General features: G+C 49.1%; 1 protein-coding gene across 1 annotated transcript; it reads right to left on the bottom strand.

Moving 5' to 3' along the window:
- Window positions 1–3620: 3620 nt before the first annotated feature.
- Window positions 3621–17555, bottom strand: LOC311610801 (keratin, type I cuticular Ha7-like; the record flags this gene model as incomplete). The annotated part of the gene is made up of 15 exons (XM_084862319.1): window positions 3621–3683; window positions 3719–3773; window positions 3992–4212; window positions 4583–4708; window positions 4809–4970; window positions 5277–5433; window positions 6387–6469; window positions 7468–7864; window positions 13943–14002; window positions 14387–14607; window positions 15139–15264; window positions 15353–15514; window positions 15863–16019; window positions 16795–16877; window positions 17064–17555. 15 exons carry the CDS (start codon window positions 17553–17555, stop codon window positions 3621–3623), a joined length of 2565 nt encoding a protein of 854 aa, XP_084718445.1.
- Window positions 17556–19015: the final 1460 nt, after the last annotated feature.

Raw genomic sequence — 19015 nt, 5'->3', positions numbered from 1 at the left:
AAGGAGGCAGGTAAGGGGCAGAAGAAAGAAAAGTGCTAAACCAAAGAGTGAATGAGAAAATAGAAAGAGGAATTTGATCAATGGAGAGAAATGGAGGTGATACTTGCTAGTGAGCAGACACAGTTGTGCCACCCTTGGGACCAGAGCCCTCCTGCGGGTGCAGACGTGTGGCGGAGGGCCAGGGAGCCCAGCATGAATGGCTGGACACATGCGGAGGATGTCTTACAACCAGGGAGGGAGAAGGGAGAAGGGAGCCAGAGGAGATTTGGGTACAAAAACCAGGTCAAGGGGGATCCCTGCTGAGAGAGGCCAGGACCTGGCCACAGTCCAGGAGCTCAGTCTGAACGTGGCTGGGTGAGGAGGACAGCGCAGTAAGACTATCCTTGGGGAGAAGCCCAGGCCCTGCAGTACCTTTGCTGTGTAAATCCATCTCAGCCACCCCTCCCAGCACTGAGATGGGTCTGAATGTGAAGTGTTGTCCAGACGTGCTTCCAGGAAAGCCCTTAGAGTTCAGTGCAGAGAAGGCAATGGCCTGGGAATGAGGAGGTCTGGGCTTGAGTGAGACCAGCCTGGAGAACTTAGGGGGTCATTTCCCCTCCCTGACTCTGAACTTCTCCCACTGCAAATGCGCATGGTGATGCCTGTCGTGTCTCTCTCAGGGTTCGGCAAACTGAATAACACATATGAAAGTGCTTTGTAAATGGTAAAATGATGGACATATATATATGGGAATCTGTTTTTCTTCTCTTCCTCAATAGATAGAGTGGTTTTAGTAATGGCAGAGGGTTAAGGAAGGGATGACCTTCTTTGGTGATTTCCAGGCACTAAAATGGCCAAGGTCCTCAAGCTATCTTGAGATGCTATAGGAATTTCATTCCTTGTATCACCTTTTGTGACATAAAGCCTCAGAAATGGTTCCTCTGGCATAAACACTCTCTCATTTCCTTCAAGGAAAAGCATTGTGGGTAGTTAAGGTTCTGCTGAGACAATGAGACTTAGCCTCTGTCAAGCACAGAAGTTAAGAGCAGTTGCTGGAGACAGACTTCCTGAATCTAAATTCTGGCTTCACTACCTAGTAGCTGTGTGATTTGGGGTGTGTTACCTAACCTCTCTGAGCCTCAGTTCCTCATCTGCAAAATGGGGATAGCAAAAGCATTGGCTTCATAGGATTGTGGTAAGGGTTAAATGAGTTTATATATAAACTTATCTGTAATTGAGAGCTCAATGAATGTGATCTTTGAATACAATGTGAAGAAGATGATGATGATGATGATGATAATGAAGAAAATGAATATTGTGGTGGTGATGATGATAGGATGATGGTAATGATAGGCTGCTTGGTTTCCATGGAAGCTCTTCACACCTCCCCAAGTATAATTGACCCATCTACCCAGCAATTCTTCACAGGAACCCAAGCCATTTCACACACGCACACATACACAAACAATGTCTCATCAAAGCTAATCTTATAATTATAAATGACAGGTCATTGGATGTGAACTTAAGAAATACAGGTCAATCACCCTGGGGCCCCATTGACTCATTTCTTGTCACCAGAAGAATCCTTCAACCTCTAAATGACTCACCTTCTCTCCCTCTCCTTCAATGGGAAGAATAATGCTTGCCTACTCTGTCATGTGCACGAATAAGTGGGTTTGTTTTGTTAGGCAGCTTTGAACTAGTTGGATGAAAGGAGCTATTTAAGTACAAAGGAGGAGGTGAAGGTGTTTGATTCAGATGCTAAAATAAGACTAATCAAAATTGCTCTTCCTTATTGGGACCCACTCTTAGGTAGTGCCTCAGGGGTGTGTCACCTGTGTGCAAACACCTCTACCACGTGGGGAGGGGGGAAGCAGAGGCACTGTGGGGTGGGAGAGGAGGGTGTGACAGCCTCTGACCCTCCCAAAGCTTCCTAGGATCGGAGTCCTGACACCTCCTAAGCAAATCAGTCTACACAGACAGTGGCCGACAGATAAGAGTCTGGGCTTGAGAGCAGCTGAAGGCAGAGAGCCCCAGAGCTCTCTCCGCCTCTGGAGCTGGAGACTGTGGTCACTCCTGCACAGAATGGGCTGGATTCAACAGCCATCAGCTGGGCTTTGTAAATGTCTCAGCAAGTGACTTCGATTCAGAGGGATCACAGAGCAGAGAGGGCTTCACTTTAGCACTTAACAACACAAATAAGACCTCGAAAGCAGAGTCATAGAATCTGGGGACTAGAAGACCCTCTGCATTCATCTTGTCCAGCCCCATCAGATACCCGAGTCCCCGCCTCAGCATCCCCACCAGGTGGCTGCAAAGGCCTTGCATGAGCATCTCCTGTGATGGGGACTCCCTGCCTCCCACCTTTGGCAGGTGCAATGCTGCTTTCTGGAGATGTGCTGTTCTCCGCCTAAACATGGAGCCTCCGGTCCATGTGTCTTTTGCCTGCAAGTTTCAAGCCCAGCAGCTGCCGGAAGGACTGGCTAGTGGAGCCTGTTGAGGAGCGGGGAAGTTTGATGGATAGACTGATAGTCTGACAGGCCCAGCAGCCACCAGGGTTAATATGTCCAGAGTTTTGTAATGTGCAGGGGAAATGCTCTAGCTCAGCAATCTGAGGGATTCCTCCCCCCTGGGACTGGCCAGGAGAGCAAGGCCAGCCCCTTCCACAGAGTCTGGCCAGGCCGGGGCTCACTCCCCAAATAAAGCCCCTAACCCAGTGGTTCTCAAACATGAGAGTGCATAGAATCATCCGGAAGTCTGATTCAGAAAGTCTCGGGTGGGGCTGAAGAATGTAAATTTTCCACAAGTTTCCAGGTAGTGCTGGTGCTACCGGTTGGAGGACCACACTTAACTACCACCCTGGCCCTTCTCATGTTGGGTTGTTTTCCCCTTCAAAGCTCCCAGAGGATGGACTTCGGATCTAGTTCAAAGGGACTGCTGTCAAGCCTTGATTCAGCCACCAGCTGAGAATCATAACAGCTGCTCCCCGCTTGCGGGTTTCAGTAGCACCCTAGTCACAATGTCTGTAACACCCAGCATGAGCACGGGGCCTTGCTGGTCAGGAGCATAAGGTCCCGAAAGCTGACTTTATGCAGAGACCCGGCAGGACCTCTGGATGGAGCTTTTCCTCCGCACAAGAACCGCGATGCTTCAGCCAGATAGAGGGACAGGTTTTTTTTTTAGCGTCTGTATCTTAAAAGCTCTGTGAATCCGGGTCTGAATAGGCTTGGTCAGGTCCAGAGCCAGGCATCTCTCCTCTGTGCCATTTGCTGAGGTCCCAGTTCAACCCCAGTCGTCTGCCATCTCCCAGAGCCACAGGCTCTGCTTCTGCGGGAACGGTTGGTTCAAAGAGCTCCCAGCATCGCTCTCTGCGTGGGATGGAGACGCTGAGACCACCGGCTCTGGCCTCCTTATGCTGCAGAAGGTGACGTTTATTAGTAAAATAAAAACAAGGTTGCCTGCCACATCTTAGAGAGACCAGGAGGCAATGGAAGAGAGAAAAGGAAGCACAGGTCCAGGGCCCAGTGCTGGGCTGCAGGACTGGAATCCCCCCAAGGAGAAGCACCGCCTGCCTGGCTCCAGGCTCCAGGGCTGGCTGAGGCTCGATGGAGCTGGAGGATCATGTTCTGTTTTCTGGCTCCTCAAGCTGAGGAATATGTCAGCTCTGAGGCGATGAGCAGGGCCAACGGGAGGCCTGAAGAGGCCTGGAAGGGCAGGGAGGGCAGGGGGTGCAGGCTACAGAGGCTGGACAGGGGGTGCTGGAGGCCGGGGTTGTGCATGGGTTACAGGGAAGCCTGCAAAGAAAAAATCGCTGTTTGTAACATTGGCATCAGAAGTTCATGAAAGACAGAAGTATACCAGTTCTTTAGAACTGGAGGAGCAAACAAGGTTTTAGACCTTGGGTAACAAGTTTGCCTTCAAAGACTGCATCTGCAATGCCACCACTAGGGCATTGCCAATAAGAGGTCTCTGCTCTTACACGTGACATTGACACAGACATCAGAGGACCTACGTGCAGTCCTCGCTCTCCAGAAGGTTCCGGTACGTGGCGATCTCACACTCCAGCCGGGCCTTGACGTCCAGCAGCACCTGGTACTCCTGGTTCTGCCGCTCCAGGTCAGCCCGGATCTCGGCCAGCTGCTCCTCCACGGTGCTGATCAGGCACTGCATCTGGGCCAGCTCGGTGCCAAAGCGGGCCTCAGCCTCACACAGGGAGTTCTGCAGACAGTCCTTCTGTGATGCCAAAGAAAACAATAAGCAGGTTAGAAGCATGGATTCCTGCCCAGGTTAAAAAGCATGTCTGCAGACAGACAATGACACCCCCAAGAGGTCCAGCTCCTGTTAGCAGTCTCCAGCTGGAGGAATGGACTACGAGCTATGGCTCTTCATCAGAGACCTTAGGTTGGGTTTGCAGAACCTCCCTCATCTGGGTTAATGTTCATCCCCTCAGCATTCACATCATGAGAATGTTCAATACTAAGGAGATGAGACCAAGGTGCAGGCTGTGCCCTGGGCTCTATTTAAGGGGGGCATGTACTGAACCGGGAACTGCTCCTGGGTGTGGGAGCCAAGCCCAGTCTTCCATGCACGCACAGGAGCTCACCAGGTTGTGCTGAGCCTGAAGCTCCACCTCCAGGGCGTTCACTGTGTGTCTCAGCTCCAGGATCTCCGACTGGCAGCACTGCAGCTCCTCGGAGCAGGACGTGGCCTGCAGGCTGATGCCTTCAGACTGGAACACAGTGGGTCCAACAACACAGGTCAGCTCGCTGGCCCACAGGGAAGCTGGGCTCCCCCTGTTCCCTACCCCCTGCAGCACAGCACCGCCTCACCTGAGCTTCGAACCACTGTTCCACATCACGCCGGTTGGTCTCCACCATGGTCTCGTACTGGCACCGCATCTCCTCCAGCACCCTGCTCAGGTCCACGGTGGGCTCCGTGTCCAGCTCAATCCGGAGCCTGTCTCCCAACTGGCATGTCAGAATGTGGACTTCCTGTGAGCACAGGAGGAGGACGTCCTATTCACTGAGCCCCCACTGCCCTCCACCCAAAGCCTCAATGATCTCACACTGCCCATCATCCCAATGTTTCTTCACCCTCTGCCAATGAAGAGCATGCTCCCACCGAATACCAGAGCTTCTCTTCATAGCTTCTGAGGCTTAACCACAGGCAGGGCCTGCAGAGCTGCCATCCTGAGCCAGAGGAAGAACCTCATTTCTTCCTTCAACTGAGCCTGAATTCACTCCCTCTTCCTCCTCCCACCCCTCCCAGATGTCTACACGATCACACAGAGGACCCACCTGTTCATGATTCTTCTTGAGGCAGAGCAGCTCCTCCTTCAGGGACTCCACCTGGGCCTCCAGGTCACACTTGGCAAGTGTGAGATCGTCCAGCGCCCTGCGCAGGCCGCAAATGTCGTCTTCCACCAGCTGGTGGAGTGAGTGCTCCGTCTGGTACCTTTACCACGTCAGGTATAGGAGTTGGGGTTCAAGGGTAGAAGGGACTCCAGGACCCAACTTACAGACATAACATCACTGGCTTCTCTCTGCAGTCTCATTGTGAGTTGGCGTTTGCTGTGCTCATAGAAAACAATAGGATATTCCCCATTCATTCAACACTAAGCACCTAAGATGAACCAGCAAAGTGGGCGGTACTGAGGACACCGGGATGGACAGGTGGCTGATGGCCAGAGGGGAGGCAGCAGAGTAATGAGGTAATTACGATGCAGTGTGATCACTGCAGAACCCCCTCTTCCATTTTCCCTCTGAGATGGACCCCGGAATCTCTATCAGATTAAAAGCCAACAGTGAGAATGGAAGGAAGGAAATGTCTTTCTTCAGCTCTAGAGGAGTGAGGCTTCCATGTGCCCTGAAGAAAGATGATGAAAGGTAAGGCCCCTTCCTGCTCCCAGGAGGGACCTTCTCAGGAGGTATGAACCCTTTGACCTCCACATGCCTCCACGGCATCATGAATTACTAGAGCTCACAAAGTAGTCAGGCTGCAGTGTGGAACCATGTCCTCACCGGGGCAGCAAAGTTCATAGGAAATGGCCTCAGGGTAGGAAATCAGGGGCCAAGTTCCAGTTCTACCTCTCAGTAGCCACGTGACTTCTGGAAAGCACTTAGTCTCCGCATTCTCATGAAGGAGAGACCATCACTGCCCTGCATGCTTCACAAGGCTCTTCTTACAATGCAATCAAGTGGCCAGTGGTTCTAAACTCTAAAGGCTAAACGATTATGGGGGAGAGGGAATTGTTATTCCAAGATCTTGGGCTTCATTGCCCTTTGTTTTCTCTTGCTGGGACTGTTGGTTTGGTCCTGGTTGATTACATCTCTGATGCCAACTGCATCACAGGAGAGAAGCCAGGAGAGGCATCTGGCTCTGCTCCCTCCCATCTGACCCCAACTCACTTGGTCCTGAAGTCATCTGCAGCCATCTTGGCATTGTCGACTTGGATGACCAGCCTGTTGTTCTCAGATTTGATGCTCAGGATCTGAGGAAAGAAAGTTGGCTCAGTGATTTACTGTTCTCAGACCATCTGTGGCCTCAAGTCAAAAGAAGTGCTGTTGGCTGGGCTCAAACTACAACATCCCCTTGGACAAACACAAACTCCCAAACATGTAAGAGATGCTTGTGTAGTGCAGGGCCAGAGGTGGGGGTGCAAACTGAACACATAAAAAATATCATTTTATTTTGCCAGATGAGATGCTTAGCCAGATCTAAACAAAAACATCTGGAGTCTAGACCAGAGAACAATGGCTGGTTATGAAAGTTTTAAGATGGGATCCATTCCTAATAAGAAATCCTTTGCGCTAGTTGGTCAACCTCCCCAAAGGTCTTCTCTGAAACTAGCCAGATTTCTGTGGGGGGCCATTCTTACATTCTTTGTCTTCCTGTCTTCAGAACTAAGGTGTAGGCTCTTAAGCAGCATTGACTTGATCATCAGAGGGGACAGATGATGTGCATAAGAGGCGAGTGCCACTGAATGGATATACTCTGGCTTATGCGGGACATTGGAGCATACTCTTCTGACCCCTTTTACTGCACCAGAAATTAGTTGCAGTTTTTGCAACTCCAGTATAGGAATTGTAAGTACTGAACCTAAGTAAGCATAAACTCAGAATCCTGGGGAGTCAAATCCTATGTCTCATCCTTTACACGTCCCCATTTACCTCCACTCAAGAGTTTCTCTTCCCACATCTAAAAAACATTTTGGCTGTTGCTGCTTCCACTTCCAGTCTAGGCCCTGGGCAAGGGTCAGTAATCTTTGTAAAGAGCCAGATAGTAAATATTTTAGGCTTTGCAGACCATGAGTCTCAGTCATGACTACTCAACTCTGCCACTGTAGCACAAAGACAGCCAAAGACCATACCTCAATGAAATAGCACAGCTGTACCAATAAAACTTTATTTACAAAATCAGGCAGCAAGCCAGATTTGGCCCACGGACCATAGTTTGCCAACCCATGACCTGAAGAACCCTAAACCTCACCTTCTGCTGGAGCTCCTCAAGGGTCCGGAAGTAGCCCTGATAGTTGGGGCACATAGTGGTCTCATGGCATTTGCTCCACTCCCGGATCTTGGTCTCCAGCTCCGCGTTCTCCTGTTCCAGCTGCCGCACCTTCTGCAGGTAGTTGGCCAGGCGGTCGTTCAGGAACTGCATGGTTACCTTCTCATGGCCGTTCAGGGTGCCTTCACCATAGGCCCCACAGCTTCCGATGTTGGCAGGAATATGGTGGATCGCTGGCAAGGGGCAAACGTTGTGGCAGCTGTTGGGCAGGCAGAGGTTGGGTCGGCCCAGAGAGGTGGTCCCCACACGAACTCGATTGGCATGTGCCTGGCTGGCCAGGAGGCCCTGGCAGGCAGTTTTGGCCTCTGAAACCTGCCCCCTGAGGGGAGAACTCCAGTGGTCGGAAGTCATGGCGCTCAAAGGCTGGACTCCAGCTTAGTTCACAGTTGCATTTGCTGGAGCCTAAAACCTCCCTTCTCTAGATCTTATATAAGCCTGTAGTGGGAGTTGGTGCAAGAAAACTGGCATTTTGCTCATTAATATGTATATCGAATGTTATACGATCTCTCGGTTAGTCAGAGATTTTGTCTCCTATGAAGAGTTAATGAGTTCATAAAAGAGGCCTACCCCACACAGGATGCTGCTCATCCATGCAGAGCCCTCGCACACAGGGGGAAAGCTCTTCGTTGAGCCGCCCACACTCTGGACCTGTGGATTCTTTCCCCGCTGTCAGCTTGTGTCTGTGAGATAATTAAGGCCCCGGGACTCCTAAAATGTCCTCAAAACCTCTGTCTTTTTCTACCTTAGTATGTTGAAATCATGGCAAAATCTAAGATGCTAGTCCATCAGGTTGAGGAAAGAGAAAAATCACCATTTCCCCCAGCAGATATGTATGGAGTGCTGGGGGAACGGGCACTGCGTGGCCTGTTTGGAGGGAGCGGTGTTCGATTTTAATAAGAGAGAGAAGAAAGGTAATAGCCTTGATATTATAAAGGCAGTAGGAGGAGTGTTAAACATATTTTTAAATAAAAGAGCTGTGAAGATTTTAAGAAGAGAGCACCTGGAGAGATCAGAAAAAGACTTCACAGACTAGGGAGCGTCTAAAACGTGTTTTGAATGACGGCTTCCATGAGGGATTGGGGAAGAGAGTAGCTCTCACAGAGAACAGAATCAAACATTCTTGGGAAGTGAGAAAGAATCTAACTGTGTGGGCACTTATTATGAAGACATACATGCACCTCCTGGAAAGTTGTGTTTAGTCCAGATTGTGAGAACCTCTGGGCCATCCCATGTATAGTCTTCAGGTAAAGGCCAATCAAAGAAAAGATCTGCCCCTGGTAGCTGACTTTCCTCAACTCTGAGGGAAAATAGCCAAAATCCTTGTGAAGGAAAGTAACAGAAAGGAGAAGGAAGTTTGTGAGACAGAGCAATGAAAGAAGAACCCAAATTCTAAGTTGATTTTGGTGTTTGAAAACTATATAACACACTTGAATAACCCAAAGGACATAGGCGAAATCAAATGAGAAACGAAAGTATTTTGAGCTGAATTAAAATGAAAATACAACGAATCAAACTGACTTTGGCAATTAAGACTTTCCATGTGCCAGTGTTAAGCCGATGAGCAGTTTTGGAAGTGGGGAAGACACTTGGGAATGAAACTGGGTGATTTGTGATTCCCAGGAAGTAAAATTATGTCCCAGATGGAGTCTGCCGTCTAATTAAGGCAGGCAGTGATTTCTACTTTAGGGTGTCTGTTCTCAGGCACCTCTCCATCCTTTCTGGGCATTTTCCCTCGTCAGACACTCTCACCCACTGACTCCCTCCTCACCTTATTTTAAAAGATACCCACTCAAGAACTTTGATGTTTCACCTTTGAAACTTCTTGCATTTCTTTGAAACGCACCTACCTTGATTGCCCATTACTTAGGAGAGTCTAGGACAAAATTTAAATTTCCTTAATCTTCAGACACATTCAGCGCATCAGAAGTTTGCGGCCAGTCGTTTAATAAGCCCTGGGAAAGGGCAGCCAGCCAGCTTCAAGACTATGCTAAGGAAGACGCTACTTTGACCCTATTCTTAAGATGAATGAATGCACCTGCCCTGGGAGTGCCCTGGAGGCAGCAGTACATGTCATAGTTGGCTCAAAAACATCAAATATCCAGCCAAAAGGGATCTCAAAGTCCACTAGTCTTGGACCCTTTGGCATTGAATCCCTTCTGATAATCACCCCCTCTAACTAGTTGCCCAGACCACCATTTTCCAAGATGACTCATCCCTGGCCAACTTGGCCCCTGTGGCTCCCAGTAGGCCAGGCTTTGTACAAGACACTGGAATCAAGAGATAAATAACAGCTAGCTTTGCTTTAGAAGACTTTCCACATCAGGATTATTAGAAAGTTCTGTATGCAGAGGCAGATCTACCTCCCTGCTAGTTCTACCTATTGTTTCCATTTGTTCTTTTATTCATGCATTCAGCAAATATTTATTGAGTTCCTACCTGTGCAGGCAGGCACAGGCGTTGAGTGCAAGTGATACATTAGCAAGTAAGCCAGAGTTTGCTCTTTAGTTTGTTTCCTTTCTCATTCTACCCATGGGGTCCCAGAGAGGAATAATCCAGTCATTCTGCCCTATAGCAGACCTTCAGCTCTTTAAGACTGCTATGTGATTTCTCATTCTTGGGTCTTTATTTAGCATGGTTCTAAGTCCCCTTGCCTGCCAACCTGAGTATATCCCTCTGTATACATTACCCATAGTTCCTATCACTCTTAAGTGGAGGCATTAGAAGTGAATTTCTGATGAGTTTGGATTAAGAGGCTGCCAGTAGATGTGGGCAATATAAGCAAGGCAGGGTTTACCACCATCAGTGACATTGTCCCACTGACCCACTCCAATATTCATGAGCTCCTGCCCTAGCAATGCCCTCTCAAGGCACTAAGGGGCCCACAGAGGTGAATCAGAGAAACCCCGTTTCTCAAAAAAAACTGAGAGCAGTAGAGCTAGACCATGTAACTCAAAAGAAGGAGAGGCCACAGAGCCTTAGAGATGTAGAGTATCAAAGAGATGGTCTGGGGCTTGGAAGATGGACAGGAGGAGGCTCTTACCAGAGTCCAGGTAGCACATGATGGAAACCCACTCTAGCCACTAGCAGTGTCAATAGTAAGGGAGGGATGGAGGACAGAGATGTTTCAAAAGGACTCTCTAAAGCTGAGTGATTGGCTGTATATGTGGGGGTAGGGAGACACCAAAATGTTCTTGAGGTCACCCTGGGAGTATAATGTGATTAGAAGGGAAGCTGGGAAGTCAAGGCAAAGAGCTGGCTAAAGGGAGAGAATCTGGAATTAACTGTGGAGAGTGTGACATGTAGTGAAAGAGACTGGCCACCAGGGGGTCAGAGATAAGTCTCTGGAGCCTGGGCTGTTTGGACCTACTGAGAAGCCCCTCCTGAGCTGCTAAGGTTTCTAATGCTTGAAGGCAGTTAGGGAGGATGAGGCAGCCCAAAGCTCAAACCTGACCGCGAGCCCTGCTTCTCAATGGGAGAATGACCCTAGAGGGGAGTGGCATTTGGAATCTCTAAAACAGTGGCGGGGGAGATATTTTGGATGGAAGGAGTGTTGTCTGAAAGCAAGCAAAACCTGGACTCTAAATGAGCTGTCTTTTAGTCATAAAATGAGTTTGGTATTTATATTTTTGAAAGTAAAAAGAACATTAAATGAGGTGAGGTTTTGAAAAAATATATATTCATTAAATGAAAAGCCATAGATGAGGAAAAGGTCAGGAAACACTGAATTGATGAAAAAAGACAAAAATGATTTAACAAGATGTGCTTGAGAAAGTGATTGTAAGTGGTCATGAGAAGGGACGCATTGATTCTGTTCTTGGGAAGAGCAAAGGAATATGGGTAGAGGATGAGGCAGGACCTTGGGTCACACAGGGTGGACCACAGAAAACCTAGTATCTACATTTCAAATGCTCTGGTTCTGGAGAGCCCAGAATTCCACCTTGATTTTCTTGGCTTCCTGGTGTGGGTAGTGGGCGCAGAAGTGTGGACCCCTTCCCAAAGCTCCTTGATCCATGGCCAGCCACCACCTCCTTCCCACTGGACTTGAGAAAATGGCATTTGGAGTTGGAAAAAAGATGGTGGGTGGAAGCGCCTGAAGAGACCCCACTGGAAAGAAATATTCCCAACCAGCACATCAGAAGTGCAGGGCTGGTTGACTGAAGATTAGTGAGATTAGTGGTAGGTGGCTCCAAACTGGCTCTGGTCTCATGCCAAGGCAGCCAGAGTCTCAGGGGGAGGAAAATAATCAATCTGGCTGAAATTATTGTGACCAAAGCAAAAGCAGATACACATCCAGGGCCAATCAGTGAGGGGATCAAGATGCAACCAGGCCACAGAGGGGAAGATGACATGTAGACAGAGAATCACCCCTAGGAAGAGGAGTGCTTGGATTTGGTACCAGAGGGAGCCCCGAGCCCTCAGGCTGCAGTAATGACTGAGCAAGACCTTTGTCCAAGTGCCCAGGGCCAGCCATCCTCCCTAACCTGCAGTCCCTTCCAGGTCTGAGTAGCCTTTCCTGCAGGCCTAGTAGCCATGGGGGTCCCACAATTAGAGTACATTCAGGGTGTGACCTGACCAAGAGATGGGAGACCGACCGGATGTCCATGGTCCTAATACAGGAAGTGATTCTGACCACTGTTTAAAACATATGATTCTTGGGGGGTCACTTAATAGAAGGAAGCCCAAAAGAGCCCAATGGAATTCTTGTCCTCTGACAGCCCAAAGAATGCTTCTTAAAAAATTTTGTTAGGTCACTTGGCGTTGGAAATTGAACTCCAATAACAACTGTTGATGGTTTTCATGATTGTTATAAGTGGATGGGAGTATGGATAAATCTTTGGGAAACCAGCATGGGAAAATGTGGCTCCTGGTGCTGCTGACAGGTCTGCTACCACCACATTACCTCCTATTTCTATCAATGAAGAAAAGACTGTCCCTGCTGGTTCCCGGGAAGCCCCATAAACCAGTATTCATTGAGTACCTTCTCCTAGTATATGCTGGAAACATTTCCTGGATTATCCCTTCACAGTGGTGAGAGGGAGGTACATTATTCTAATTTTACAAATAGGTCTCAAGAGAGTGTAGTGACCTGGCCAACTTCACTCAGCTGGTGTTGCGGAGGTGGGATTGAAGCCCAGGTCTGCCAGAATCTGGAACATGTGCTCTAGCCACCATACTATGCTGACATAACATGTCCAGTGTAAGCCAAGGACCTTCATCTTGAGGCTCAGACCCAACTTTGCATTGGTCTTTGGACAAGGCTACATGGGTGAGCTGAGATCTGGGCACACTCGGTGGCTGCCAAAAATGAAATTAACTCCTCAGCATGGAAGGGGAACAGCCTCTCCACTGCTGCTACCCAAATGCTCTCCCACCAGGCCTGGCTGTGGACCACCTGGGCCTGTATCAGAGCCCCAGCTAGGAGGCCGGCAGGCATTCGGAGCACTTGTGGCAACCGCAGGCCCCACACCAGCACGTGAAAGGTGGCAGCAGAGGAGACAAGCATATCGGTGGCAGCGTCTCTAGAGAAAACCACGTCCCAGAAGTGGGCCAGGACCCAGACAACTGTCCCCAGGGCCCAAGCTGGGCCTCCGTGTCTGACAGCAGGAGGAAATGCCATGCCTCCATGAAGGGGCCAGTTCGAATGAGAGAAAAACTTGGCAACTTGGCCAGGGCAGTTCTCAACATGACCTCCCTTTGACTGAGTTGGAACTCGAATTTGTGTGATTTTGCTCTGGATCAAGATACCAAGAGGCTGAAGATGCCAAAAAGCACAGTAGGGACATGTTAGTTCTGAGCTGTTCTGAAGGAATTCAAACTTGGCAAGCAATGCTGCTTCCTTTCACCAATCTGTAGGGATCTACGGGCAAGGTAGAGACATGTCCAGTGTTAGCCAAGGACCTTCATCCCTGGGCTCAGATCCCAGTGGCGCAGAGAGGTCCTGGAAGCGACATGTCAGGGCCAGTGACCACGCAAGGGCTTGAGGGCCCAGGCTTTTCAGCACACCACATATACTGCCAAACCCAGGAAAGAGACCACAAGACCACATGATACAGGAAGGATGTTTATTGACCTTTTAATACAGGAACCCAATTACATTTTTAGAAGATTCTGAAGCACTGGAGTAGAATGAAAATCCCAGAAGAGAGAATGGGGGGAAAACAATAGTTCCAGTGGAAGAGAATGCAATGTTGTCAGCCTAAGGCACAAATAGGAAGCCACTACTTAGAAGTCGTCTGCTGCTCTTTGATTCGGTGAAAATGCCTCCAGTGGGTTTGGTATTTCTAGAGGAAGACTAAGCAAGGTGAGGGCGATCCTAGCCCCAGGACAGGTGGCTGTGACCTCCTGCGTTGGAATTCAGACCTTCTCAGTCGGTTCTCATGAAGATCCACAGGCTGGCGGGGGACAGCTTGGACGAAGGGTACAGGAGGCCGGTGTAGAGCAGGGATTGCAGGGAAGTCTGCAAGGAGAGAGAGAAGGGAGAGTTAGACATGGGAAATAAAAAGATATCTCAGTGCTGGAGACAGAAAAGATCAGACCATGTAGGGAGAGTTTGCCACACACAAATCACACAACCTAACAGAACCTCTTCCGTCAGACCCACGTCTATACTCAGCTGTATCTTTCCATATCCAGGTGACCCTGGGGCTCTGCTTAGGGACCTGGCTGCTGTTTGTGATCCATTCTATCAACAGCACAATGTGTACACACCAGCAATGATAAATGTCACTAAGCGAGGCAGATTCTTTAGGATGAGATCTCTTTCACCAGTATGTGAGTTATCTCAGCAGAATCTGACAGTCAGGTATGTGGCCTGGCCAGGAATTGCCTAGATGACACGTACTTGCAGTCCTCGCTCTCCAGAAGGTTCCGGTACGTGGCGATCTCACACTCCAGCCGGGCCTTGACATCCAGCAGCACCTGGTACTCCTGGTTCTGCCGCTCCAGGTCAGCCCGGATCTCGGCCAGCTGCTCCTCCACGGTGCTGATCAGGCACTGCATCTGGGCCAGCTCGGTGCCAAAGCGGGCCTCGGCCTCACACAGGGAGTTCTGCAGACAGTCTTTCTATAATGGAAACAATGGGGGGAAAGTCCCAGGGGATGAAAAATTCAGCAGTGAATTTGCTGAATTCACCAGGCAGGTGGCAAATTCCAAGAAGTCTCAGGGCATTTCTAGAGCTCTGAAGAAATTACCATCAATATGACCATGACTTTTTGCACGCGCACATGCGCGCGCGCGTGCACACACACACACACACACACACACACACACACACACCTAACTTGAACTGTGTCATGTTTCCCCTAATGCCTCCAATATATGACATGAAGGAGACACCCCACAAAACCTTGTGGAATGAGTGCCTGCACCTCCACACCTCATTCTGAAGGCAGTGGAGTTCACTTGTAACAGGAACCATTTTTTTTTCTGGGTCAAACTAGCCTTAAAAGCAAGCCTTCTCCACCCAGGAGAGAGCAACCCAGTTCAAGCTCAAACTCAGTGTACAGAACTGAGTAGGAAGACTTCTCAGATATGCTGTGACCAGGCCGTGACAGTGGCATTGGCAGTGCCGTGAGGGTGCAGAAGGACCCGTACCAGGTGGTGCTGGGCTTGGCGCTCCACCTCCAGGGCGTTCACCGTGCATCTCAGCTCCAGGATCTCCGACTGGCAGCACTGCAGCTCCTCAGAGCAGGACGAGGCCTGCAGGCTGATGCCCTCAGACTGAAGCACAGTGCACAGAGACATGATCAGCGCCTGCCCAGATGGCAGCCAGGCTTCCCCTACCCCCGGCTGCACAGTATCGCCTCACCTGAGCTTCGAACCACTGCTCCACATCACGCCGGTTGGTCTCCACCATGGTCTCGTACTGACACCGCATCTCCTCCAGCACCCTGCTCAGGTCCACTGTGGGCTCCGTGTCCAGCTCAATCCGGAGCCTGTCTCCCAGCTGGCACTTCAGAATGTTCACTTCCTGCAGGGCCAGAAGAACCAACAGAAGAACCCCAAGTGAGAAAAGGGCTTTGGACAGCGCAGACAGTACCTGAATTGCTCTTCTTGCCGGGTCCAATGGGAAGATCCCATCTGGAGACCTTCCTAAACTCATGAGGCAAGTCTTTAGAAAAGAAGCTTCCATCTGCCACATCCCACAGGGTCAGTTTGACTCAGACCCTGATCAGCCCATTATCTTGATGCCACTGAACCCAGGTTCCAATCCTTGAGCCACAGGGGGTAGGTTCTCCCTTTCCTGCCCACCACCCACCACCACCACCACCACCACCACCACCACCACCACCATGAGTCTGCAGCAACAGGGCCAGACCTTCTCGTGGTTGCTCTTGAGGGAGAGCTGCTCCTCCTTCAGGGACTCCTGCTGGGCCTCCAGGTCGGCCTTGGCCAGGCTCAGGTCATCCAGGAGCTTGTGCATCCCACACATGTCTGCCTCCACCAGCAGGCGCAGGGAGTGCTCACTCTCGTGCCTTCCATCACAGGAGATGCAAGGTCAATAAGATGTCAAGGAGACTCTCTCTCAGCTGACCCTGGTTCCCACCTTGGATCCCCATTTGCTCACCAAATGGGGTCTTAGACTCTGTAGCTACAGAGCCCATGGTCATTGACTAGATGGAAACTGAGTCTCAGAAAGAATAGTAGATGTCTAGGATTATATACTTTGATTAATAGTAAATAGTGGACTCAACCTAAGTATTCAAACTTCAAATGCAGTATTCATTCTGCCATAGGAAAAAATAATGGCTTAAATATAAGCCTTCTGGACCTACAGTTTGCTACTTCACCCACTGGATTAATTATTTCTCATTGTTTTTCTCATTCATTCCATTGCAACTCTTAATACAAGAAGCTACAATGACAATTATTTCCATTAATGGAGTGAATCTGTCTATGACCTATGCACTGAAAGTTTATTCTTAGAATGACTTGATTTTGCTTCAGGTTATAACACAAAACCCTCTTTTCTTCTAGATATGGGGAGAATATGACATAGAATCTAACCCATCTAGACCCTACCTCCTTTCTTATTTTAATGTTTTTTGTTCTTTCACCCCACATAATGACCATTTCTAGTAACAGGTTAAATTGTGGTTTGGAGAGGAAGGAAGAGGATATTTATTCATTGATTCATTCATTATTCTCATCAGCAACTATTTTGAACACCTACTGTGGACCAAGTACCCTGGTGGCCACTTAGAAATAAAACAGAAGAGTCACTCTTAGCCTGCATATGGCCTTACTTACTTGATCCTAAAGTCATCAGCAGCCAGTTTGGCATTGTCAATTTGGCTAACCAGCCTGGCATTCTCAGCTTTGCTGCACAGGATCTAAGAAAAAACAGAAAGACCATTCACACACTAACATCACACTTGGCTCCAGCCCTACGTGTGCTGTCTACACTCCTATTCAAGGAAACCCAAGAACCCTAATCCCTTTGAGCCTTCAGTGGTTTTGCCTGCCATGCCCTCTGCCTCCCTCAGACCCAGCACACCCCAGGCTACTCCAGACCCCACCTTCTGCTGGAGCTCCTCAATGGTCTGGAAGTAGCACTGGTAGTTGGGGCACATGGTGGTCTCATGGCATTTGCTCCACTCCCGGATCTTGGTCTCCAGATCCGCGTTCTCCTGCTCCAGCTGCCGCACCTTCTGCAGGTAGTTGGCCAGGCGGTCGTTCAGGAACTGCATGGTTACCTTCTCATGGCCATTCAGGGTGCCTTCACCATAGGCTCCACAGCTTCCGATGTTGGCAGGAATGTTGCGGGTTCCCGGCAAGGGGCAAGCATTGTGGCAGCTGTTGGGCAGGCAGAGGTTGGGTCGGCCCAGAGGGGTGGTCCCCACTCGAGCTCGGTTGACATGTGCCAGGCTGGCCAGGAGGCCCTGGCAGGCAACCTTTTCCTCTAAGCCAGGGTGGTACCCAATATCAATGGAGGAGGGGCAGACACTTCTTTCTCCAGGGTTCTGGGTGCTGCCCAGAGGCTGGCTTGAGGTCATGTAGAAGGAAGTCATGGTGAGGGCTGATGCTACAACAGGAGGTTCAGAGCAGCTGGAAAGTCCAAGACACGAGTCTGAGAACCCCCTTTCTTCCTGGGCCTTTTATACCTGTATCCCAGGTGGGTGTTGGCTCAGTGCTTTGACCTCACTGCCTTAATTCTTGACCTGTTGTTGTACCGCCATCCTGTTACTCAGCTGTTGAGTTTACCACCATGAGTTCCTCACCTCATTAAAGAAATGCTGATGATCTGAGGTGCCTCTTTGATATCAGATTGTCATTCATGGAAGATCAGAGTTTTATATTCCTCCTCAACTACCACCAACAGTTAATGCAGCCTCAGATGTCCTCACTCTGGGCTGGACGGTCTCCCTGTGGATGTGGCCACACTGAAGGATCAAATCTTTCAGTCAATGATTTGTGTAGCAAAAGAGACAGCAAATCTATAAGATCCAGTGTCTCTCCCACCTGTTGGACTCAACCGAGCTTTTCTTTCAAGAGAAATGCCACTTTATAAAACTAGCAAGTCTACTGATGTTTGAATATTGAGTGGTTCCCATTTCTTCTTTTTTCTTTTCTCTTTTAAATTGCATTCTCCCCTGGAGGAGCAACAAAGCATCAATGCACTACGAAACATTGCTGCTAATTCAGTTTTGGTTGACTAGTCCACATCAGCATTCATTCATTCGTTCATTCACTTGTTCAGCATGTTTCCTGAACACCCCCATAGCTCAGGTGATGTGCTGGGTCCAGGACACACAGTGGTCCCTGTTCTTCAGGAGAAAACAGTGTCACTAAAATCATGCGTTCTTAAACAAACTTGAATGAGAACCATACATCAGTGAGAATTAGTGAAAGACAGAAAATTCATCATCCTGACCACAGGTGTGTCTAGAGAGAAACTACTAACAAAAACAACAACAATCTTATTTAATCCAGAAAATGGAAATTGAGCTACAAAGCCCAAAGGATTTGGAGACAAAAGTTCCAGAACTAACATAGAGGATACAGCTAAGCTAGCTCTGCTACTGTATTCTTTCCTATTGAGTCCTTCCCACCTGTGAGGTGACTGTTTTTTAGCCTGGATGAGCAGATGAGGAAAATAGAATAATGTTCATTTTCTGATTCACAGAGCTGATAAACTGGCAAGGGCTAGATTCCATCTCATATCTGTAGAGCCGATTCTCTCTCCACTTTACCATAACTTCCAGGGGGAACAACCCGTACTGCTTCCCAGGAAAGTGTACAAGGCTTAGTTATTGGACAGGAAGTTGGAGTGAAAAAGAATGTTATTGAGGGTCCTTGTGTTCCGGCACAGAGATACTGAGGCAGGGAGGACAATAAAATGCACATAGAAAAAAATTATGCTTAAATATGAGAATCAGTAGCATATCTCGGATCCCAAAGAGTTTCTTCAGAGTTTCAACAGGGCTATTGCGACCAACTTCTGTGGGGCCAGTCATTCCCCCTCCAAAGT

The sequence above is a fragment of the Pipistrellus hanaki genome (assembly GCF_964339955.1).
Source record: "Pipistrellus hanaki genome assembly, chromosome: 16".
Classification (NCBI taxonomy): domain Eukaryota; kingdom Metazoa; phylum Chordata; class Mammalia; order Chiroptera; family Vespertilionidae; genus Pipistrellus; species Pipistrellus hanaki.
Note: the sequence above shows the minus strand (reverse complement) of the source record. Positions and strands in the feature narration are given on the sequence as shown.